Below are 24665 nucleotides of genomic sequence, written 5' to 3'. Positions count from 1 at the left end.
TGGGAACAATTGGCGGCAGCCCTCACAGACTTACGCAAAGACGCAGGCCGGCACCCAGACGTCTTAATCATACACTTGGGAGGGAACGACCTGGCCGGTATGGGGCGGAGAGCGCTGCTCCTTGGAATACAGAAAGACCTAATCGAGACGTCCAGGGTTTTTGGGCGCACAACAATAGTATGGTCCGAGATAATCAGTAGAAAGGAATGGAGAGGAGCGGAATCATACAAAGGGGTGGAAAATTCAAGAAAAAAGCTGAACCTTACAGTGAGCAAGTTTTGCAGGTTAAACGGCCTGGGATCAATCAGGCACGGGTTGATACACACGGGCCGCCCAGAGTACTACGCCAGCGATGGGGTGCACCTCTCTGAGGAGGGCATGAGAATCTTCTGGGCCAACCTGTGGGGTGCCATGGTACTGGCGGGATGTCAGTAAAAAGCGGAACTTAGAGGGGGGAGCCGCAGGAAGACGGCAGCCTCCCTGGCGGCGTGGCGAAGGGCTACGCTGAGAACGGTTGGTACGGAGGCACACCGGAGGGCGGTGCGCCAGAATAGGTCCACTCACCTTCAGATGCCGCACGGCTGGGTGAGGTGGACTAAGGAAAGCGACCTTGGGATGCCTCCCGGCTGGGATTCGTTGCTACAAAAAGGAAGGGGTAGCAAGCAGAGACGGCGCTCGCAGCCCAGCCCCCGCCGGATGGCAGGGCACAACAAAGTCGGACAAGGTAGCGAGGCGGCCTAACTCTGGGGACAAAGGCTACCCCCTTCCCCGCGCAAAGGAGGCGCAAAGAAAATCCAACCTACCAAAGAACCGGCCCAAAGGGGCCAAGAGATGATCACAAGGAAATGTATAATTCTATAACATGCAAAATACACGTATAACTGTTTCCTTGTAACCCTAATAAACTGCGGCCAACAAATGACCACCACAAGACAAGAAGTGTAGTGGCTTTTCTTGGCGGGAGGGGAAACAACCGTAGGGGTAAAGATGATGCATGCATGTGGAGTGGGGGCAGAGTGCAAGGGTTATCGCAGAGGCGAACCCCCGAAGGGGCTCAGGAGCCGGCGCCATAACCCGGCGGCGCCCCCGGAAGAGAAGGTGAGGGGGACGCGAATTGGCGCGAAAAGGCCGGCACCGGGCAAGGTGTCCCCTTCTCAGCCCCCCCCCCCCTGGCGGGGCAATGACCAATCGGGAGGGCGCGCGGGGTTCAAACCCCCCCAATCAGCAATGTGGCGCGAACTCCGAGGTGCTGCGGGGGGGCTTAAAAGCGCGACTCCCCCAGGTAAGCTCCTAGCATCCAGGAGCAGGGGAGCAGCGCGACGGAGGACCGAAGAACTTGTCCCACCCACCCACACCAAAGGAACAGCGATGTCGCAGGGCTGTAAAGGGCAAACGGCGTGGCGAAGGGCTACGCTGAGAACGGTTGGTACGGAGGCACACCGGAGGGCGGTGCGCCAGAATAGGTCCACTCACCTTCAGATGCCGCACGGCTGGGTGAGGTGGACTAAGGAAAGCGACCTTGGGATGCCTCACGGCTGGGATTCGTTGCTACAAAAAGGAAGTGGTAGCAAGCAGAGACGGCGCTCGCAGCCCAGCCCCCGCCGGATGGCAGGGCACAACAAAGTCGGACAAGGTAGCGAGGCGGCCTAACTCTGGGGACAAAGGCTACCCCCTTCCCCGATCAAAGGAGGCGCAAAGAAAATCCAACCTACCAAAGAACCGGCCCAAAGGGGCCAAGAGATGATCACAAGGAAATGTATAATTCTATAACATGCAAAATACACGTATAACTGTTTCCTTGTAACCCTAATAAACTGCGGCCAACAAATGACCACCACAAGACAAGAAGTGTAGTGGCTTTTCTTGGCGGGAGGGGAAACAACCGTAGGGGTAAAGATGATGCATGCATGTGGAGTGGGGGCAGAGTGCAAGGGTTATAGGAAGCAGAGACTGTCATGCTGGATCTGGTACATTTGGGCAGATACCTACAGGATGCAGAGCCTGTCGCTGCTAGACCTGGATATCTTTGAGGAGATAGTTATGGAATGCAGAGGCTGTCTCTGCTAGACCTGGATAGCTTTGTGGAGATAGTTACAGGATGCAGAGGCTGTCTCTGTTAGACCTGGATAGCTTTGAGGAGATAGTTACGGGATGCAGATCTTGTCGCTGCTAGCCCCGGATAGCTTTGGGGAGATAGTTACGGGATGCAGAGCCTTTCCCTGCTAGACCTGGATAGCCATGGGGATATAGATACAGGCTGCAGATCTTGTCGCTGCTAGCCCCGGATAGCTTTGGGGAGATAGTTACCAGATGCAGACGCTGTCTCTGCTGGACCTGGATAGCTTTAGGGAGATAGTTACCGGATGCAGAGGCTCTCGCTTCTAGACCTTGATAGCTTTGGAGAGATTGTTACAAGATTCAGGGCCTATCGCTGCTAGGTGTGTGTGGGCTCAGGACATAGGGGCAGTGAGGGAGAGCCTGCTTTCTGTGGGACAGGATGGCGGCAGAGGGTGGCCACAGATAGAAAGAGCCTGTCACCTGTGAGAATGATTCCTCATGGGGAAATGTGCCTGTAATTTTAATTTCATGTTCTCCTGGGTCCACGCTCAGGGGTTACAGGACCTCCTAACATGCCGCACTAATGCGCATGCGTATATTCTATATTGTATTGTAACATTGATATAGGCTTGCTTACTACCCTTGTGTGGGGCTGAAGCTCTCGTGCTAAAGCCAGGGCCCCCCAGGCCCACCATGCCATATTCACCCGTCGCTGGGCATCTGCTGTGCCCCGCAGACACGCCCCTGACGGGCACAGCTGTGACCCCTGCCTCTTGCCCTATCGGAGGGGTCTTTCGTTTGGATTCCTGGTGCGACCCTCGGTTCATACTTCACAGCAGACTGTCCCCCTGCCTGAGAGGGGCCGGTGGGGGGCCGTACAGAGAGCGCACGGCCCCTCACCCCCCACCTGTCCTGTCACTCAAAGAGGGCAGAGAGCCCGCCAGCTGTCGCGGTGCTGGGAATAGACCCCTGCACTGTCCCTCAGAGCCGTCTCTTCATCAAGGGGCCCAGGCGGTGTCTCTGTGGGTGTCCCGAGTAGGGGGGGTGCCCGGCCCCTGGTCTCTGTAGTGCCACCCGGAGAAAGAGACCCGGGGAGGTGCGCTGGCAGTGCCCATCCCCTGCCTCCAGAGCGCCAGGCCAGAGGGGTTTAATGCATGGGCCAAGGGGCTGTGGCCCAGGGCGCCAGACTTTCATGGGGCCCTGGGACAGCCAGCTCTGTCTGCAGAGAGTCTTGTCCTTGTGACCTTGAATAGTAGTAGTAGTATTTTATTTGTTGATTAATTAAAACCATTACAAAAGAAGAAAGAAATCAAATACATTACAGACACAATGACTAATTGAACACGTAGGGATACAGTGCATAGATAAAAGATAAATTATCCATAAATGTTTAACATTTTCCAGTTAGGGATTATAGATCTGTCCTTGAATAATTCTCGAACAGATTGTTTTAAATACCGTTTCCTTAAATCTATTTTTAATGTGAGTGATGTGCAAGTCTTTTACACACATTTTGCAAAGAAGTGTTGTGTTAATGTTTCATACAACATCCATAAATAAGTTTCTTTTAGACCAAAACAGGACCTGACATATGAGAACTGGGAGGACATCAGTGATTATTTGCAGTAATATTCGTGCGCTGCTGCTCTGTTACAACATTGAAAACACGTCACTATCCTTCAATATTTGATTTAAACACCTTTAGGATTTGAACGATGCGCCTGTGCAGTCAGTGACCCGGCCAAAGAGGGCCTGAAAGAGCTAAATTGGATCATAAACTCAAAACTGTTCCGAACACATGCCCCCAAAATATGTTCGGCCCCCCAAATCCTTCCTATGTCCCTGCGCCAGGCTCCGTGTTCCTGTCCCATCGTCTTATGTTGGAGGGCAGTGGGTGACTGGTGGAGCGGAGGGTCCTGGTGGAAGCGGATTGAGTGTCCCCTGCCCCAGTAACTTGTTCCAGAGCGCCTCATGCATGAGGCAGAGTCCTTGAGGGACCCAGCGGTCAGTGTGGCTCCTGGGGGGCGGCTGCTCGGCCATCTGGTCAGACGGACACCAAGCCTGTCACACCCTAGTATAGATCACTTTACAAGGTCAGCGCTCACCGTCGCCGCCTGGCGGCTCCACCTGGCGTTTCTTTCAGGAGTTTGAGGATTTCTCAGACTGGATGATTGTTTCACCCATTGCATTGACTTGATGGCAAGTGGAGCTCTGCCTCAGAGATAAGGCCTGGATTCCTCAGTTTCTGGATTGAGACTGGTCTCAGGGAATGAGACACATTAATTGGAGTTTTGTTGTTTCTTCTTTTTTGCTTCTATGTCTATTTTAGTGGCACTAGGCCAACTTCAGCATGTAGCAACCATGGTAGACGCAGTCGAAAGATTGTATTGTCTTGGCCTGTTCTACGGCTTACTTTTGAGGTGTGTCTGTGTGTCATCGGCATACATCCGGTGCTCCGAGAGTTAACCCGGGGGTCAAAGATAGATGAACAGTAGTAGGGATGAAGGAAAGAACACCTGGTATTGAGATCATAGACCACCTTCCTGAAGGGCTGATGGTTACCCCAGGGGACAGCTTGGAGGGCCCCTGCCAAGAGGACTCAGTGATGCCCGCGGGTGAAGTGATTGCGGATTCGTAGTATCACCTCCTTGGAAAATCCTGGATTATCATCCGCAGTCTGCGGGGCTGGAGCATCTCCATGAACTACCACCTGTCCGGTCCCCTTGAATACCTCTGGAGACCCTTACTGAAGACATGTTGATGCCCCTCAACCTCCAGGGATATTTGTGAGACACCTGCCCCAGAGGACTCGGGCGGCCTAGAGAGAGGAGCACACAGAACACCGTGTCCGTAGAACCCAGGGTGTCCCCTGGGAACAATATGGAGGACTCTCCCTCTGGAGAACATGCAGGTCCCGCAGAAGGTCTCATTGATGACCCTCCCTCTGGAGAACCCTTCGTATCCCGTAGACACGCTGTGGAAGAGCCCACCCCCGAAGGACTCATTGATCCCCAGAGACAGCATGGAGGACCCTGTGTCTGTAGAATCCAAGGTGTCTTAAGGGATGATATGGAGAACTCCCCCTCTGGAAAACTTGCAGGTTCCACAGCAGGTGTCATGGATGACCGTCCCTCTGGAGAACCCTTTGTATCCCTGAGACACGCTGTGGAAGAGCCCACCCCGAAGGACTCATTGATCCCCCACAGACCACAGATGTCATGGAGGACCCTGTGTCTGTAGAACTGAAGGTACTCTCAGGAGACTATAAGGCAGACCCCTTTGAAGGATTCAATGGTCCCTCAGAGAAGAGCATGGGGTACCTCTATCTGGTAAACTCTAGGTCCCGCTATGATTGCTACGGGAGACCCTCCCTCTAGAGAACCCAAAAGACCCCTAGAGAAGAGCACAGACGACCCTGCGTCTGTAGAGCTCATGGTAGCCTCTCTGGACACTACGGGAGACCTTTCTTCTGAAGTGTACGATGGACCACAGGGAGCACAGAGTGCCTAATGTCTGCAGAACTCGGGGTACCCTCTGGGGACACTATGGGAGAACCTTCTTCTGAAGTATTTGATGGACCACAGAGTGCCCAATGTCTGGAAAACTCTAGGTCCTGCTATGATTGCCATTGGGAACCCGAAGGTCTCCTAGAGAGAACACAGAGGGCCCAATGTCTGTAGATCTCGGGGTACCCTCTGGGGTCACTATGGGAGAGGGAAAAAAGGTAGGAGCAAAGAGGGAAACAAACAACTAGGACGCCCTCCACTCAATAAGTCAACAAACTACTATTGTCCTAGTGTTCAAGGCAGTTACCATACCATATAAAGATCTGCAGGCATCGCTGGTTGTACATAAATTACAACATACCTCTCTTCTTACAATACATCTAGAGTAGGGGATGTCTCAGTCTGCTGCCACTGTTAAAAATAGCCCAACTCTGATAGACAGACTTAAACAAATACAAACCCCACATTCACCTAGTAGGCCCGTAAACATCATTCCACCTAGATGCTCTAATTACCTCCTAATTCAGTAAGAGAAAATATAGGTCCACAACAGGCCTTATAATAGTGTCGCACATGTAGTGGCGGAGAGTGGGGTACTAAGTGTGTAATATAAATGAAGTGTATACAGCACACACAAGTTCAACATAAACATATTATGTGTGTAATACCAATACAGTATATACAACACACATAAGTTCAAACTTTAGCAATACATAACAATTGTGACCTATGGAAGCAGTGGCATCATAACTTTAAAATCCATAATAAATTGTTAATTCTTGCCTATTTTGCAACAAGATGTGTATGTATGTATGTATGATAACTGCCTTGAACACTAGGACAATAGTAGTTTGTTGTCACTATGGGAGACCCTTCTTCTGAAGTGTACGATGGACCACAGGGAGCACAGAGTGCCCGATGTCTTTGGAACTCGAGGAACCCTCTGGGGACGCTATGGGAGACCCTTCTTCTGAAGTGTACGATGGACCACAGGGAGCACAGAGTGCACAATGTCTGTGGAACTCGAGGAACCCTCTGGGGACGCTATGGGAGACCCCCCATCTGAAGCACTTTCTCGTCACCCAGCGATGGCGTTAGAAGGTTCCCCAACTGGAGTACTCAACCCCCGGGGACCTCCTTGGGTAGAGTTCGTAGTCTATAGGGCCACAGATGGTTGTTAGGGATACCCCTCGACCACAAGAGACCTCATGTGAATATACTGAGATGACGCGCGGGAGCCAGCAGCGGGTTCTAGGCGCCCGCCTTGGCAAGACTCCCTCTTCGATGGAAGAATCATATAACGGGAGGTGCCTTGAAGCCCGCGTATGTAGATGGCCCTTTAAAAGAAGTGGGGTCCTTCTTCCGACTGCCCGTGGTGCCATCTCAAGCATGAATGGAGCCGCTGTCAGCCGGTCTGAAGTGCCTGCCCAGCAGAACATTCCGCCATTCAGGAGGCTTAATATAGCCGACAGCTGACCGGGCTTCAGGACAGACAGACAAATGGAGGCCCAATGAGTCTGCACAACCTGATGGCTTCATCCAAGAACCATGTGAGGGGAGTGGAGATGATTCTTTGGGGAGTTACCTTCTACAGTTTAATGAAAGAACGGATAAGGAATGGAGGTATAACGAGAGAGAGAGAGCGAGAGATAGAGAGAGATAGAATGAGAGAGAGGAGAGAGAGAGAGAAGAGAGAGAGAGGAGAGAGAGAGAGAGGAGAGAGTTAGAGTTAGAGAGAGGGAGAGAGAGAGAGGGTTGGGGTGTTGAGAATGTGGCGGCGCCTGCAGAGGAAGGCCTTGCTCTGACCTTCCTCAGTCGCAAACGTTTCCCTTACTGTTCCATGGAGGTGCCACCTCACCCAAAGACGATTACTGCACATTTCCTCATGTTTGTTTTAGATTCAGGAGGCCCAGCAGCTGGTCCTAGAGAAGGTGTTGTGTAAAGGTCACTATATTTTTTAAACGGCCTTGTGCCATAAGTTCTTCAAAAAAGCATAATAAATTGAAAGAGAGGGTCGGCGTTGGGTGCCCGCCCTCCAGTGGTGAGCCTTACGGTTCATCCTTTGCTTGAGGTGCTGCCGCCTTCAAGGCCACGGCACTTCGAGGTCGATACTCCGAGTTCTATTCGGGTTTTGGTAATTGGGAAACAAGCGAACTTGTTTTAAACATGTTGCATTTCTATGGTAATTGAGACAATGTGTGTTCTTTGTTGTTGTTACTTTACTGACATGACAACATTTTAATTGCAGGTTTATGGCTTTTCTGTCTAGGAAGTGCTTGCTGTGTGCGCGCCCTTGAGTGTTATAAAGACACACTGCTGCATCTGGCCTTTCGATTCACCGATTGCATCACAAGAAACCTCTTTACTGCTTTTCATAACTCTCTTCTGTGAGTTTTACAGATTTTGCTTCATTGTGTGAATTTCTTTCTGTGACACACAGGCACTCAACTTTTACAAACACTTCCCTAAGCTGAGGTTAGATGTGTTGGCTTTCCACTGCTTGTTGTGTGTGAAAATGCTGCCGTTTGCTTTATTTATTATTTTTGAAACGTTTTCATGGCTGTAAAAAACATTTGAAGTTATATCATCTTGAATCTGCTATTGTCAGTTTATATTTCAAAGGGAGAACTTTTAGCTTTTCCATATTTTCACAAGTATTTTAGTGACCTGGACATAAAAATAGCACTCACGTCAGTAAAGTACTGGTCAGTGTGTAAACTGTGACTCTGCAAGAAGCATTGGCCGGCCTTGCTACAGTGTCTCTACACCAACCCCTCCAGCCATCAGGTAAAGGAGCCCGACGTATGCTTACGCCTCCCCCCACTCTTCCAGCCTTTTAGGGTGCGCCTGGCTGTTCCCTAACATGGGCTTAGGAACCCTGGGGGACAGATGGGATGTATCCCCCCTGGATTGTGGAGTGGTGGGGGTGTGCGGTACAGAATCCTCCTCCCGCCCCCTTGAGTGTGAAGTGGCTCTGAAGATAACCCTGCAGGCGGCGCTGTGACAGGGGGAGCAGTCACGGGGGCTGCAGGGCCTCTCTGCTGGATTCATTATTTGATGGTGGTCTTTGAGGTGCTGCACTCTCTTTGTCAAGCCTGGGTCGCAGCAGAGGGGAGCAGCTTTGAATGTATGAGCCAGTTTCAGATCTTGCATGCCCTCTCTGGCGAGGTCACAGACACAGGCACACGCCTCCAGATTTTAAGTGAGTTTACATCTAATATTCAGGGGTGGTGAAATGTGTCGATATTGTATAAAGGCAGCAGCTCACTAATATTACTGCGAATTCTGTCTGTGACATCCTCCCATGTCTCATATGTGAGGTCCTGTTTTGATCCGAAAGTAACTTGTTTTTCAGGATGTTGCATGAAATAAAAACTCACCATTCCTCCGTAAAATGTCTGCAGTAGACTCTCTCTCACAGTCACCCACATTCAAAATAAATGAAAGCAATGCCGTATTTAAAACAATATGTTTAAGACGTATTGAAGGTCATCAGGGAAAGACTCTCTGCAGCTTTCCTACTTGACCAAACTGTGTGATCCTGGCCCACTGCTTTACCTCACTGTGTGATCCTGGCTCACTGCTTTACCTCACTGTGTGATTCTGGCTCACTGCTTTACCTCACTGTGTGATTCTGGCTCACTGCTTTACCTCACTGGTGACCCTGGCCCACTGCTTTACCTCAGTGTGTGATCTTGGCTCACTGCTTTACCTCACTGTGTGATTCTGGCTCACTGCTTTACCTCACTGGTGACCCTGGCCCACTGCTTTACCTCAGTGTGTGATCTTGGCTCACTGCTTTACCTCACTGCGTGATTCTGGCTCACTGCTTTACCTCACTGGTGACCCTGGCCCACTGCTTTACCTCAGTGTGTGATTCTGGCTCACTGCTTTACCTCACTGTGTGATTCTGGCTCACTGCTTTACCTCACTGGTGACCCTGGCCCACTGCTTTACCTCAGTGTGTGATCTTGGCTCACTGCTTTACCTCACTGTGTGATTCTGGCTCACTGCTTTACCTCACTGGTGACCCTGGCCCACTGCTTTACCTCAGTGTGTGATCTTGGCTCACTGCTTTACCTCACTGTGTGATTCTGGCTCACTGCTTTACCTCACTGGTGACCCTGGCCCACTGCTTTACCTCAGTGTGTGATCTTGGCCCACTGCTTTACCACGCTGTGTATCATTTACTTAACCATCCAGTTTGAGAGTACATTGAGCTCATCCATTACAAGATTTGTGCTCTACAAATCCTCACTTATATATAGTTAATATAAAGTAATCGTGCTTCACAATTTATAATAATATTATAGGCTATATAAATACAGAACATGACAAACTCACACGTTTGAGTAACTGGAGGAAACATCATTCGGGGCAGGGGGTATTCTTCAATGTTCCAAGTTAAAAAGTATTACTTTTCAATAACATGTCCCTTAATTCAGTGAGATATTCGTATGTACATAACTGAGACACTGACAAATGTTGAAAAATATTTTTTTTCATTTTTAGTAATGACATTTGTTGTCTGATTTACTTCTACTGGTGTCTTGTCTCGTGCTTGGCTCTTAGAATCAAGCCAGATCACCGGCTCGAAGTTTCTCAGGGCTATTGGTACCAACCCCCGAAATGTAGTATCTCCTACGTCCTTGTTTCCTGGTCTGTGTGTCTTTCAAAGGAGAGCCTGGCATGTGCCGTGTGTGCCACCACTCTTCCAGCCTGTCAGGCACCTGACATGAGTAACTCTGCCTCAATATTTGACATTTGACTAACCCTTCCCCAGTCCTATGGCGTTTTACAGATGAGTCCTGTGTGACTGACTCTACCCCGCACCGGTCCGCCCTTCAAAAGCACTGGTCTCCTTGCCTCTGGTCATAGGGAGGCACTTCCGGGTCCTGAGGCAGGGCCTTCCCGAATGAGCAGCCATACTGTAATAACAATCAACCGCACTGACTTCTAGTGACCAGGGTCCGACTGGAGTAACAAATAGGCCCGGACCCGTACGCGAGTCAGATAGCTCAAAAGAGGTCCAGATTTGCAAATCAGGACAGTTTTTAACGTTTAAAGACGCTCAATTCCCATATTTTGGAAGGTATGGAAATTGCATGCATTCGTGCATCATGCAGGCAATGTTTGTCTCCTAAGCAAACACAAGGAGAGGATGGACGGAGCGCTGAAACCTTTCAGACACTCATTTGTGCATCTTGCAGGCAATGTTTATCTCCTACAACTTACCTAATAGAGCTCCTCTCCCATATGTTAACCTTCAGAGAGTATCTCAAACAACTGAACCTGAGCACCTCTTGGGCAACAGAGCGTGACTCCAACAACTTAACCACAAGATTACTCACCCGAAAACCTAACCACTAGAGCACGCCTTCATCAACCTCACCACAAGATCCCATCTCTGACGGACCGCTGACAACTAGAAAAGGGCATTTCTGATCATGTAACCATTAAATCATGTTTCCAAGTCTGGAGGACATCTCCCTCAACCAACCACAAGACCACATCTCCTTTCAAGTAGCACCTGACCCTCAAAGTAACGACACATCTGCACCTTTGCCGTGAAACCATATCTCCTGCACCAGAACACATCTCCACACCTCCTCCTGTAGGCTCTGTCTCCTCAACCAGCTATCCCTCATCTTCCATGGAGCACATCTGCAGGAACAAGCTAGCCTCATCCTCTAGACCACATTTGCTCTGCTACAGCATACACTTTGGAGCTCATCACCTCTGCAAGAGCACACAGCCAGAAGAACACATGTCCACCTCTGGAGCACGGCCCCTACCGCAGAGCTCATCCTCTCTGCTAGAGTGCCTCTCCAGCAGAGCGCATCTCTTCTGGAGCTCGTCTCTTCCAGGAGAGCACGTCTGGTCTTATCGAGAGCGTCCCTTGGAGAGCACATCTCTTCTGGAGCTCGTCTCCTCCAGGAGAGTACGTCTGGTCTTATCGAGATCGTACCTAGTAGAGCGCATCTCTTCTGGAGCTCGTCTCCTCCAGGAGAGCACGTCTGGTCTTATCAAGAGTGTCCCTAGTAGAGCACATCTCTTCTGGAGCTCATCTTCTCCAGGAGCGCACGTCTGGTCTTATCGAGATCGTCCCTAGTAGAGCGCATCTCTTCTGGAGCTCGTCTCCTCCAGGAGAGCACGTCTGGTCTTATCGAGATCGTCCCTAGTAGAGCACATCTCTTCTGGAGCTCGTCTCCTCTATGAGAGTACGTCTGGTCTTATCGAGATCGTCCCTAGTAGAGCGCATCTCTTCTGGAGCTCGTCTCCTCCAGGAGAGAACGTCTGGTCTTATCGAGATCGTCCCTAGTAGAGCACATCTCTTCTGGAGCTCGTCTCCTCTATGAGAGTACGTCTGGTCTTATCGAGATCGTCCCTAGTAGAGCGCATCTCTTCTGGAGCTCGTCTCCTCCAGGAGAGCACCTCTGGCACTGTCGAGAGTGTCCCTAGTAGAGCACATCTCTTCTGGAGCTCATCTTCTCCAGGAGCGCACGTCTGGTCTTATCAAGAGTGTCCCTAGTAGAGCGCATGGAGCTTGTCTCCTCCAGGAGAGCACACCTGGTCTTCTTGAGAGCGTCCCTAGCAGAGCGCATCTCTTCTGGAGCTTGTCTTCTCCAGGAGATGACGTCTGGTCTTATCGAGATCGCCCCTAGTAGAGCGCATCTCTTCTGGAGCTCGTCTCCTCCAGGAGAGAACGTCTGGTCTTATCGAGATCGTCCCTAGTAGAGCACATCTCTTCTGGAGCTCGTCTCCTCTATGAGAGTACGTCTGGTCTTATCGAGATCGTCCCTAGTAGAGCACATCTCTTCTGGAGGTCGTCTCCTCCAGGAGAGTACGTCTGATCTTATCGAGATCGTCCCTAGTATAGCACATCTCTTCTGAAGCTTGTCTTCTCCAGGAGATGACGTCTGGTCTAATCAAGAGCGACCCTAGTAGAGCGCATCTCTCCTGGAGCTCGTCTCCTCCAGGAGAGTACGTCTGGTCTTATCGAGATCGTCCCTAGTAGAGCACATCTCTTCTGGAGCTTGTCTTCTCCAGGAGATGACGTCTGGTCTAATCAAGAGCGACCCTAGTAGAGCACATCTATTCTGGAGCTCGACTCCTCCTGAAGATCCCTTCCCACCAGTAGAGCACATCTCTTCCAAAGCTCATCCCTTCAGTCTTCCCCCATTGGTTCCAGTAGCCGACTGTCCTTTCTAGCTCATGTCCCCTGCCGACCCCACTCACCTCTGCTTGAGCTTCTGCAGGTCGTCGGTCAGGTTGTCCCGCTCCACCTCCACGCGAGAGCGTTGGTTGGTCGCCATGTCCACCTGCCTCCTCAGCTCGCGCATCTCCTCCTCGTAGATCTCGCTGATGCGGGTGGGCTCCTTGCCCTTGAGCCGGTTGACCTCGTTGACCAGGACCTGGTTCTGCTGCTCCAGGAAGCGCACCTTCTCGATGTAGCTGGCGAAGCGGTCGTTGAGGTCCTGCAGCTCCACCTTCTCGTTGGTCCTGGTCTGCAGGAACTCCTGGTTCATGGCGTCGGCCAGGTTGAAGTCCAGCACGTCGGTGCCGGCGTAGGCCCGGAGCGGGGCCGCCCGGCTGGCCCTGAAGCTGGAGTATGAGGGGGCCGCCGAGCTCCTGGACACCTGGTAGGTCCTGGAGGACAGGCTGCTGCTGGAGCCCCCCTTGGAGCCCAGGGAGGCCCGGGCCACCGAGGGCGAGGAGCCCCCGAAGGCCCTGCGGTAGGAGGACACCCTCTGGCTGGAGGAGAAGGACTGGCTCATGCTGGAGGCTGCTGGTGGGCTAGTGGTGTGCGGGGTCCTGTGGCTGCTGGAGGCGCCCTGGGGTGGCCGGGATGAGGTGGAGTGGAGTGAGAAGGATCGGCCGGCCCAGAGACTACTTGTACTCTTGCTGACGTCAGCAGCGTCGCGGGACCCCCCAGGTCCAGCACCCCCCTCTCATTCCTGCCTGAGATTACAGTAACCTCAACAGCTGTCGGGCTTTTTTGGGATCCGAGGAAGTTAATGGACAGAGACACGCAGCGGGGAGGGGAAGGGGGCACCATTGACGCCAAGCAGGACCTCCCACCGCTCTGTGGGGGCCGGGAGCAGCCCCGCAGCCCACGAGGCTTCCAGGGGCAGGTGGAGATCGCCAGCAAGGGCACGGAGGGACCTCGGACAGGCTGGGAGGGCTGGGGCAGAGTCCGACACCTGTCTGACAGGCAGCTCACTCGGGCCCCGTCCAGGCTGCCCTGCATACGTCGCAGCTGTGACCTGTGTCTGACCACAGACCGGCTCCTCCCTCCACCAGCCAGACTCCCAGAGGTGTCCTCGAGTAGCTCGTCCTGCCCCAGCCCTGCTGGCTGCTCACAAGCCTAAGCTTATGGCTGCCTCCATGACAAAGAGAAAGGAGCCTCACCCATTGGCATGGATTCCCAGAATAAAATTTTACATTTAATCTAGCGCTTGCATACCCTATCGAGTTATTCGCTGCGCTATATAAATCTTGGTTGAATCACGCGTCGAAGAAACTGCTGAATATCACGATTGAAAATGAATGTTAACTTCTGTGAAGAGCAGGATGCTTGAAGCTAGAATGGACCAGTGCCGGGGGGCGGCCACTTCCTCTCCTGGGGCCCCCGGGGCTTCTGTGCGCGAGGCTCAGCAGTATCTCGTGGTCTGTCTTCCATGCGACTCCAGGGGGTGTGGTGTTGCTCTGTGGAGCGATGAGGTGCATGCATTAACATACAGCAGACGCGTCACTTTCTTGTAAATCTGCCCCTGGCTGAGAAGCAGCAGACCAAAAGTTTCATGAAACGGGAGTGTGAAGCACGGGCTACAAGAGGACGAGTAGAGACTAAGGGGCAGATTTACAAGAGAATCGAGTGTGAATCACAGGGCACAGGTGAACAAAGGGACACACGTGTGAAACACGGGGCCCAGCAGAACAAAGGAACCGAGTGAGAAACACAGGGTACAGGAGAACAAAGGGACACAAGTGTGAAACACGGGGCACACCAGAACAAAGGAACCGAGTGTGAAACACAGGGCACAGGAGAACAGAGGGAACCGAGTGTGAAACAGAGGGCACAGGAGAACAAAGGGACACAAGTGTGAAACACGGGGCACAGCATAACAAAGGAACCGAGTGAGAAACACAGGGCACAGGAGAACAAAGGGACACAAGTGTGAAACACGGGGCACAGCAGAACAAAGGAACCGAGTGTGAAACACAGGGCACAGGAGAGCAGAGGGAACCGAGTGTGAAACACAGGGCACGGGAGAACGAAGGAAACCAATTGTGAAACGGGAAACATCATTTACCACGAAGGCATTACCACTACTAACATTTACCACGTGACACTTACCACGCAGGGTGCCTTCCACGCAGGGTGCCTTCCACGACGTCTTTACCACGGGCTGGGGGGGAGATGTGGTATTCCTTCGAGTCGTTCTGCGTGGGCTTGGGGGGCAGAGGGGGGCTGGGGGGGGTCTCCCCCCCCAAAAATAACAAGCGGGGGGCAGAGGGGGGCTGGGGGGGGTCTCCCCCCCAAAAAATAACAAGCAGTTTACTTTAAAAAAAAAACGAACATAATTTTTAAAGAAAAAGGAAAGAGCCTCCCCCAAAGACGTGCTGTGTACGTCAAAAAAACAGTCCTTTTTTTATTTTGGTATACGTGTTTTGACGCTTGTTTCAATGGAGGATGGAAGTAAGGGCTCGTAGAGAAAGACGTGCAGGTAAGACGTTTCTAGGCGTAGTAAAATCCTACGTTGTAAATACCAGCGTGGTAAAGCCACTTGCGATGTAAAATTCGCGTGGTAAAGCCATGCGTGGTAATTGAAATCGTGGTATAATCATATATTCTTGTGAAACACGGGACATTGAAGAACAGAGTGAACTGAGTGTGAAACAAAGGACACAGGAGAACAAAGGGAACCAAGTGTGAAACACGGAGCATTGGAGAACAGAGGTAACCGAGTGTGAAACACAGGAGAACAAAGGGAACCGAGTGTGAAACACAGGGCATTGGAGAACAAGTCAAGTCAAGTCAAGTCATAAAATTTGTATAGCGCACTACATACCCAGAGGGTTTCAAGGCGCTTAGGAAGGGGGGGAGGATTATTTGTCAAATATCCACGTTTTAAGCTGCTTTCTGAACGCTAGGTGGTTCTGGGTGAGGCGAAGGTAAGCGGGGAGTGAGTTCCATGTTTTAGCAGCCAGGTATGAAAAGGATCTGCCTCCCATGGTGGTCTTGTTGATGCGAGGTACAGTGGCGAAGGCTTGGCTGGAAGAACGTAGTTGGCGGGAGGGGGTGTAGAAGGACAGTCGAGAGTTGAGGCAATCTGGTCCGATGTCGTAGAGTGATTTGTGTGCGTGGGTAAGCAGTCGGAAAGTGATCCTCTTATTGACGGGTAGCCAGTGGAGGTCTTTAAGGTGACCAGAGATGTGTTCGTTGCGTGGGATGTCTAATATGAGCCTGGCTGAGGCGTTTTGGATTCGTTGGAGTTTCTTCTGGAGTTTAGCGGTGGTACCTGCGTAGAGGGTGTTTCCGTAGTCCAGTCGGCTCGTGACCAGAGCGTGGGTGACTGTTTTCCTTGTTTCGGAGGGGATCCAGCGAAATGTTTTTCTGAGCATGCGAAGAATGTTGAAGCAGGAAGAGGATACGGCGCTGACTTGTCTGTTCATTGAGAGTGAAGAATCCAGGATGACGCCTAGGTTCCGTGCGTGGTCTGTCGGGATGGGTGCTTTTCCGAGGGCTTCCGGCCACCAGGAGTCGTCCCAGGCAGAGGGGGATGTACCTAAGATGAGGACTTCTGTTTTGTCTGAGTTCAGTTTCAGACGGCTTTGTTTCATCCATTCGGCGACTTCTTTCATTCCTTCGTGTAGGTTAGTTTTGGCGGTGCTGGGGTCCTTGGTGAGAGAAAGGATCAGTTGAGTGTCATCCGCGTAAGAGATGATGTTGAGGTTGTGTTGGCGGGCGATGGCCGCGAGGGGGCTCATGTATACGTTAAAGAGGGTGGGACTGAGTGAGGATCCTTGAGGTACGCCGCAGATGACTTCAGAGGCCTCGGACTTGAATGGAGGAAGGCGGACTCTCTGGGTTCTTCCGGTGAGGAACGAGGTGATCCATTCAAGTGCTTTTCCTTGGATTCCGATGTTATTGAGGCGTTGTAGAAGGGTGCTGTGGCAGACTGTGTCGAATGCTGCAGAGAGGTCGAGGAGGATGAGGGCGACTGTGTCTCCATTGTCCAGTAGAGTTCGAATGTCGTCTGTTGCTGCGATGAGGGCGGTCTCAGTGCTGTGTTTTGCTCGGAAGCCAGATTGTGAGGGGTCGAGGGATTTGTTGGCTTCGAGGAAGGCGGCGAGCTGGTTGTTGACGGCTTTCTCGATGACTTTGGCCGGGAAAGGAAGAAGCGAGATGGGGCGGTAGTTTTTGAGTTCGGTGGGGTCCGCTGTTGGTTTTTTCAGAAGGGCGGTGAGTTCAGCGTGTTTCCAGTCTTCTGGGAAGGTAGCGGAGTTGAAGGAGCAGTTGATGACGTCTCGGAGGTGCGGTGCTATGGCGGAGTCTGCTTTGTTAAAGATGTGGTGAGGGCATGGGTCTGTGGGGGATCCAGAATGGATGGAATTCATCAGGCGGATGGTTTCCTCAGTGGAGATTGGGTTCCAGGCGTTAAGGGTGTTTACGGGGGGAAGATGGTCAGCAGATGGTAGGGTGGGTTGGTTGTCAAAGCTGTTGTGGATGTCTGCAATTTTGTTGTGGAAGAATGAGGCTAGGGAGTCGCAGAGGGCTTGAGAGGGGGTGATGTCGTTGGAGTTGGCCGAGGGGTTGGAAAATTCCTTGACGATGTTGAAAAGTTCCTTGCTGTTGTGGGCGTTGTTGTCAAGTCGATCCTTGAATGCTATTTTCTTGGCTTTTCGGATCAGTTGGTGGTGAGTGCGGGTGGCGCTTTTGAAGGCGTCCTTGGTGCTGGTGGATGGGTCTTTTTTCCAGGCCTTTTCAAGGGAGCGGCAGAGTTTCTTGGATTTCTTAAGATCATCGTTGAACCATGAGGCCTTCTTTCTGCCAGGTTTGCTTTGACGTTTTTTCAGTGGTGCTAAGGTGTCGGCGGTGTTGGATAACCATTGGGTGAGGTTGGCGGCGGCTTCGTTGGCGTTAGAAGAGAGGGCTGGGGAGTTTCGAAGGAGCGATGCGGAGATTTGGTCCGTGGTGATTTTGTTCCAGTTTCTTTGCAGGGTAGGTTGGAGGTGGATGTTGGGTTTTGGTTTGTTGTAGGTGAAGTGAACGCAGCTGTGGTCAGTCCAGAGGAGGTCCGTGGTGTGGCTGAAGGAGACATGATTGCTGGATGTGAAGATGGGGTCGAGTGTGTGACCTGCGATGTGGGTGGGGGAAGTGACTAGTTGTTTAAGTCCGAGGTTGCCGAGGTTGTCCACGAGGGTGGCGGTGTTGCGGTCGTTGATCCTTTCAAGGTGAAAGTTGAGGTCTCCCAGAAGGATGTATTCTTTGGAGGGGAGCGCGTGTGGAGTGATGAAGTCCGTGATGTCTTCACTGAATTTTGCGCGGGGTCCTGGTGGTCTGTAGAGGAGAGTGCCTCTGAGTGTGGTCTTGGGGTCGATGTGGATCTGGAAATGAAGGTGTTCGGAGTTAGCGAGGTTGGCGTCAGAGCTGGTTGAGATGCGGATTGATTTCTTATGGACGATAGCGAGTCCTCCTCCTGTGTGGCTGGTACGGTCTTTGCGAGTAATCTTATAGTCTTCAGGGATGGCAATGGTGATGTCTGGTGCGGAGGAAGCGTTCATCCATGTTTCCGTAAGGAAGGCGATGTCTGGAGATATGGTGTCTAGTAGATTCCATAGGTCAATGGCGTGCCTGTGGACCGATCGGGTGTTGAGAAGGATGCATTGTAGGTGGTTGGGGTCGGGAATCTGTGGTGTGGTCGTAGCGGAGATGTTGTCGGTGCCGATGAATTTGCAGGAGTAGCAAGAGAAAGGTCCATGGGTGCGTCCAGGAGCGGCTTGGACGCAGTTGGGGGCGCGACCGGGGTTAAGGGCTAGGAGGGAGGCGGCATCGTAGGTAATGCGGGAAGGCTGGGAGACGTGAGGGGCAGGGGGTCTGGCGCTGGGCGCGGACTTGGCGCGGACGGGCGTAGACGGGCTTACCTTTGGCGCACCTTCGGCGCGGCCGAAGCGCGTGGACGCTGCGCGTGGGTGCATCTGTCCATAAATGGAGAGGGGATGGGGCGGAGCGTGGGAGGGGCAGCAGCTGGGAGGCGGTAGCAGGGAGGAGGGGCGGGCCAGGGGACACACAACAAGATGGAGGGTCAAAGGGCACCGGGGGCTAAAGGCTAAATTTGTTAAACAAACACAGCGCGAGGCTGAATTAATTAAATAAATGCAGCGCGAGGCGGAATTAAATAAATAAATGCAGCGCGAGGCGGAATTAAATAAATAAATGCAGCGCGAGGCGGAATTAAATAAATAAGCAGTTACAGCTCTGTAGTCTCGAAGCGGTACCAACAGCCGGCCAGATCGTCAACAGGAGCTGGGATCAGGGAGCATGGGGGGAGCGACCGTGCTGGATGAGGTCCAGGTGATAACAGCGCGTCAGAGGAGGTAGGGAGCACTCTGTTCGTGGGTGGGAGGGGCAGCAGCTGGGAGGCGGTAGCAGGGAGGAGGGGCGGGCCAGGGGACACACAACAAGATGGAGGGTCAAAGGGCACCGGGGGCTAAAGGCTAAATTTGTTAAACAAACACAGCGCGAGGCTGAATTAATTAAATAAATGCAGCGCGAGGCTGAATTAATTAAATAAATGCAGCGCGAGGCGGAATTAAATAAATAAATGCAGCGCGAGGCGGAATTAAATAAATAAATGCAGCGCGAGGCGGAATTAAATAAATAAATGCAGCGCGAGGCGGAATTAAATAAATAAGCAGTTACAGCTCTGTAGTCTCGAAGCGGTACCAACAGCCGGCCAGATCGTCAACAGGAGCTGGGATCAGGGAGCAGGGGGGGAACGACCGAGGTAACCGAGTGTGAAACACAAGAGAACAAAGGGAACCCTGTGTGAAACACAGGGCACGGGAGAACAGAGGGAACCAAGTGTGAAACACAGTTCACAGGAGAACAGAGGAACAGAGTGTGAAATACAAGGCACAGGAGAAAAAGGAACCGAGTGTGAAACACAGGGCACAGAAAAACAAAGGGAACCAAGTGTGACACACAGGCACTGTAGAACAAAGGGAACCAAGTGTGAAACATAGGGCACAGGAGAACAACAGGTACTGAGTGAGAAACGCGGGGAATTGGAGAACAGAGGGAACCGAGTGTGAAACAGGGCACAAGAGAACAAAGGAACTGAGTGTGAAACACAGGGCCCAGGAGAACAAAAGAGCCAAGTGTGACACACAGGGCACTGGAGAACAAAGGGAACCGAGTATGAAACACAGGGCACTGGGGAACAGAGGGAACTGAGTATGAAACACGGGGCACTGGAGAACAGAGGGAACTGAGTGTGAAACACGGCGCAAAGAAGAACAAAGGGAACTGAGTGTAAAACACAGGGCAAAAGAGAACAAAGGGAACCGAGTGTGAAACACAGGGCAAAGGAGAACAAGGGGAACGAGTGTGAAACAGGGCACTGGAGAACAAAGAGAACCAAGTGTAACACACAGGGCACTGTAGAACAAAGGGAACCAAGTGTGAAACACAGGGCACAGTAGAATAGAGGGAACCGAGTATGAAATACAGGGCACTGGAGAACAAAGAGAACCAAGTGTGACACACAGGGCACTGGAGAACAGAGGGACCCGATGTGAAACCCAGGGCACAGGAGAACAAAGCAAACCCAGTGTGAATCACAGGGCACAGGAGAACAAAGGGAACCGAGTGTGAAACACAGGGCACAGGAGAACAAAGGGAACCGAGTGTGAAACACAGGTGATGACTCCAGGAATGTCCATGATCAGCTCGTGGATTACATTCTGGAACACTTCTGCGGCACTTGATATCCCGAAGCTCAAACGGGTGTATCTGTGAAGTCCTACATGAGTGGAGAACATCGTAATATTCCTGGACACCTGATCGAGGACTAGTTGGTGGTATCCAACCGCAGGTCGAGCTTCGAGAACCAGCACGCCCCTGCCATCTCTCCGATCAAATCATCAATAGTCGGGGTGATGTGTCACTCTCTCTTGATGGCTGCGTTCGGCAATCTCATGTCAACACATATCCTAACGGCTCCAGGTTGCTTCGGTTTTCGGGCAACGACAATTGGGGAGATCCAAGGGGTGGGACCAGACACCTTCTCGATTATGCCCGCCTACTCCAGCTTGTGCAGCTCCTGCTCCACCAATGGGCGTAGATGAAAAGCCACACGTCGATATCACAGGGCTACGGGTTGCACTGTGTGATCAATATGAAGGTGTATTTCCTTTTCTCTATATTTTCCGATGCCCTCGAAGACCGAGGCAAACTCCGTAAGTATGTGCTGGACTGATTCTTGGTGTATCCCAAATGCAAATGACACAATGCCTAGGTCCCCTGCTGCTCGACATCCCAAAAGTATGCCTTGTCCATCCTTGGTGACATACACCATGGTGGTGATTGACCTGTTCTCATGAGTCACCGTGGTCTTAAACTTTCCTTTCATTTCAAGCGGCTTGTCCTGCCCCGAAACGAAGAATGTGATTTTAGTGGGCTGTAGGTTGGGTGCCAGATGCATGGATTTGTAAGGAGCGGCTGCTATTACGTTTAAGGTGGCCCCGGTGTCCACGACAGCCGTGACATCTTGTGCTCCTACCTGAATACAGCAGCTCCAATCATGCGCACCTTGTGTACCACATTTTCTTTTTCTTCGTCGTCGTCCATATCACTTGATTCACCACCTCCCTCGGGTAGCGCATTGACTGCTTGCCTGTGTTTTCTGTACTGTTTGGAGTGGCACACATTTTCAAAATGCTTGAATCGGCCGCAACCAGGGTATTTCTTGCCCTTCGCTGGACAATCAGCTGCTTTGTGAGGTGGGCCACCACAATACCCGCAGTATCGCTGAGTCCCTTGCGTACCGCTGGTGAACGGCTTTTTATTGCGACGGTCGGCCGGTTTAGTCGTGACTGCATTTACCGGTTCCACTTTGACGGGTAACTGCAGTGCCGCCTCCATGTGCGCTGCCCTGGCTTTGGACAGGTCTTTCATACTCCCAAGGGTTAGAATATCCGATAGTGGCTTGCTTGATTCTTCCAGGATCCGCTCGTGAAACTTCGCAGAGGCACACCCTTGTATAGTTTTCCCCCTGATCTCGTCTGTCTCATCTCTAAACCCACACGTGGATTTCAGGTTCTTGAGTCTGTGTAACAGGGGGGAAGGCCAGGACCTGTGTTGTTTTGGCGTCTTTAAATTAACGCTAGACCAAACTATTTATTTTCATTTGATCTGGTACTTTATTTACACCTTTTCTTCAACTTTAAAAAAAATCTTTGTTGCTTACTCAAAACAGAAAGAGACAATAAAGTCTGTGTAGAGAAAAAGCTTATGTACATGTGGTTAAAAAACATTAAACAACAACATTGTGTTTTGATTACACTATATAGACAAACATTGGTGAGAAAAATCCAAGTCGCCTGGGAGGCTGGTGGTAGCATGATGGGTAAACCCAGGGCGAGAACGACCAACCTAGAGGTGGACCATGATGGGGTGACGACTACCTAGCAAACTGGGCCCCAGTCTGAATTAGAGTCGATCCAGCAGCAGCTGGCCAAAATCCTTGAGGCAATAGCGGATACTAAGTCCAGCCTCCACCAGGACATCAGCACAGTCTCTGTCGGCATGGGACTGCTGTGGGCGGAGCATCGGAAGCTAGTGGAAAGAGTGGGAGCAACGGAGACCTCCATTACAGAGGTGCAACCAGTGCAACACACACTGAGCAAAACAGTGGAAGAGCTCTCAGACAAGTGCATGTATTGGAATGTAGACGATTCAGAAAAGGGGGTGGTGATGAACAGAGTGTCTGAATTAAGCAGACCACTCTTACCCAGTCCAAAGATCAGGGCTTGATCCATCACCGTTATTTAGCTCACTGCCCCAGCTCAGAACCTGGCTATATGCAAATTAGTCTGTCCCTGGCCCAGTGCATCATGGGAACAGGGCAGACTTGCTCATTGCACCATCAGGATTCAAGCAAGCCGGGTCGACGACGCCTGAAATGGCTGAAACCGGTCCGCGGAAGCTTGTTTCCTTCCCAGTACAAGAATTGGCTTGGTAGTTTGGTCTGCCCTGTTCCCATCATGCACTGGGACAGGAACGGACTAATTTGCATATAGCCAAGTTCTGAGCTGGGATGGTGCAGTGAGCTAAAAAACGGTGAGGGATCAAGCCCTGATCTTTGGACTGGGTAAGAGTGGTCTGCTTAATTCAGGCACTCTGTTCATCACCACCCCCTTTTCTGAATCATTTTGTCCACCATAAGCGTGGAAGGGTATACTCAGATGTGAGTCCCTTGCTCATTGCACCATCAGGATTCAAGCAAGCCGGGCCGACGACGCCTGAAATGGCAGAAACCGGTCCCCGGAAGCTTGTTTCCTTCCCAGTACAAGAATTGGCTTGGTAGTTTGGTTTGCCCTGTTCCCATCATGCACTGGGACAGGAACGGACTAATTTGCATATAGCCAAGTTCTGAGCTGGGATGGTGCAGTGAGCTAAAAAACGGTGATGGATCAAGCCCTGATCTTTGGACTGGGTAAGAGTGGTCTGCTTAATTCAGGCACTCTGTTCATCACCACCCCCTTTTCTGAATCATTTTGTCCACCATAAGCGTGGAAGGGTATACTCAGATGTGAGTCCCTTGCTCATTGCACCATCAGGATTCAAGCAAGCCGGGCCGACGACGCCTGAAATGGCAAAAACCGGTCCCCGGAAGCTTGTTTCCTTCCCAGTACAAGAATTGGCTTGGTAGTTTGGTTTGCCCTGTTCCCATCATGCACTGGGACAGGAACGGACTAATTTGCATATAGCCAAGTTCTGAGCTGAGATGGTGCAGTGAGCTAAAAAACGGTGATGGATCAAGCCCTGATCTTTGGACTGGGTAAGAGTGGTCTGCTTAATTCAGGCACTCTGTTCATCACCACCCCCTTTTCTGAATCATTTTGTCCACCATAAGCGTGGAAGGGTATACTCAGATGTGAGTCCCTTGCTCATTGCACCATCAGGATTCAAGCAAGCCGGGCCGACGACGCCTGAAATGGCAGAAACCGGTCCCCGGAAGCTTGTTTCCTTCCCAGTACAAGAATTGGCTTGGTAGTTTGGTTTGCCCGGTTCCCATCATGCACTGGGACAGGAACGGACTAATTTGCATATAGCCAAGTTCTGAGCTGGGATGGTGCAGTGAGCTAAAAAACGGTGATGGATCAAGCCCTGATCTTTGGACTGGGTAAGAGTGGTCTGCTTAATTCAGGCACTCTGTTCATCACCACCCCCTTTTCTGAATCATTTTGTCCACCATAAGCGTGGAAGGGTATACTCAGATGTGAGTCCCTTGCTCATTGCACCATCAGGATTCAAGCAAGCCGGGACGACGACGCCTGAAATGGCAGAAACCGGTCCCCGGAAGCTTGTTTCCTTCCCAGTACAAGAATTGGCTTGGTAGTTTGGTTTGCCCTGTTCCCATCATGCACTGGGACAGGAACGGACTAATTTGCATATAGCCAAGTTCTGAGCTGGTATGGTGCAGTGAGCTAAAAAACGGTGATGGATCAAGCCCTGATCTTTGGACTGGGTAAGAGTGGTCTGCTTAATTCAGGCACTCTGTTCATCACCACCCCCTTTTCTGAATCATTTTGTCCACCATAAGCGTGGAAGGGTATACTCAGATGTGAGTCCCTTGCTCATTGCACCATCAGGATTCAAGCAAGCCGGGCCGACGACGCCTGAAATGGCAGAAACCGGTCCCCGGAAGCTTGTTTCCTTCCCAGTACAAGAATTGGCTTGGTAGTTTGGTTTGCCCTGTTCCCATCATGCACTGGGACAGGAACGGACTAATTTGCATATAGCCAAGTTCTGAGCTGGGATGGTGCAGTGAGCTAAAAAACGGTGATGGATCAAGCCCTGATCTTTGG

General features: G+C 51.5%; 2 protein-coding genes across 9 annotated transcripts in view; one reads left to right on the top strand and one right to left on the bottom strand.

The window, feature by feature from the left end:
• Positions 1-13550, bottom strand: part of DES (desmin) — a 60065-nt gene extending 46515 nt beyond the window's left edge. Inside the window, exon 1 of one of the 2 annotated variants that reach the window (XM_078679185.1) lies at positions 12804-13550. In XM_078679185.1, the coding sequence (XP_078535311.1) occupies positions 12804-13342 (539 nt within the window). In that variant the 5' untranslated portion in view covers positions 13343-13550. The remainder of the gene's footprint in view (positions 1-12803) is intronic. The other variant, XM_078679186.1, reaches the window with a different exon arrangement.
• Positions 1-24665, top strand: part of DNPEP (aspartyl aminopeptidase) — a 1185204-nt gene that overhangs the window by 225684 nt on the left and 934855 nt on the right. For 2 of the 7 annotated variants that reach the window (XM_078679179.1, XM_078679180.1), the window contains exon 2: positions 7813-7951. The exons of 4 other annotated variants lie outside the window; for them this stretch is intronic. The gene's annotated coding sequence lies outside the window, so the exon portion shown is untranslated. The remainder of the gene's footprint in view (positions 1-7812; positions 7952-24665) is intronic. One more of the 7 variants, XM_078679181.1, reaches the window with a different exon arrangement.

This window comes from Lissotriton helveticus, chromosome 3_1, assembly GCF_964261635.1.
Source record: "Lissotriton helveticus chromosome 3_1, aLisHel1.1, whole genome shotgun sequence".
Classification (NCBI taxonomy): domain Eukaryota; kingdom Metazoa; phylum Chordata; class Amphibia; order Caudata; family Salamandridae; genus Lissotriton; species Lissotriton helveticus.
This window is presented reverse-complemented; position numbering and strand designations above follow the sequence as displayed.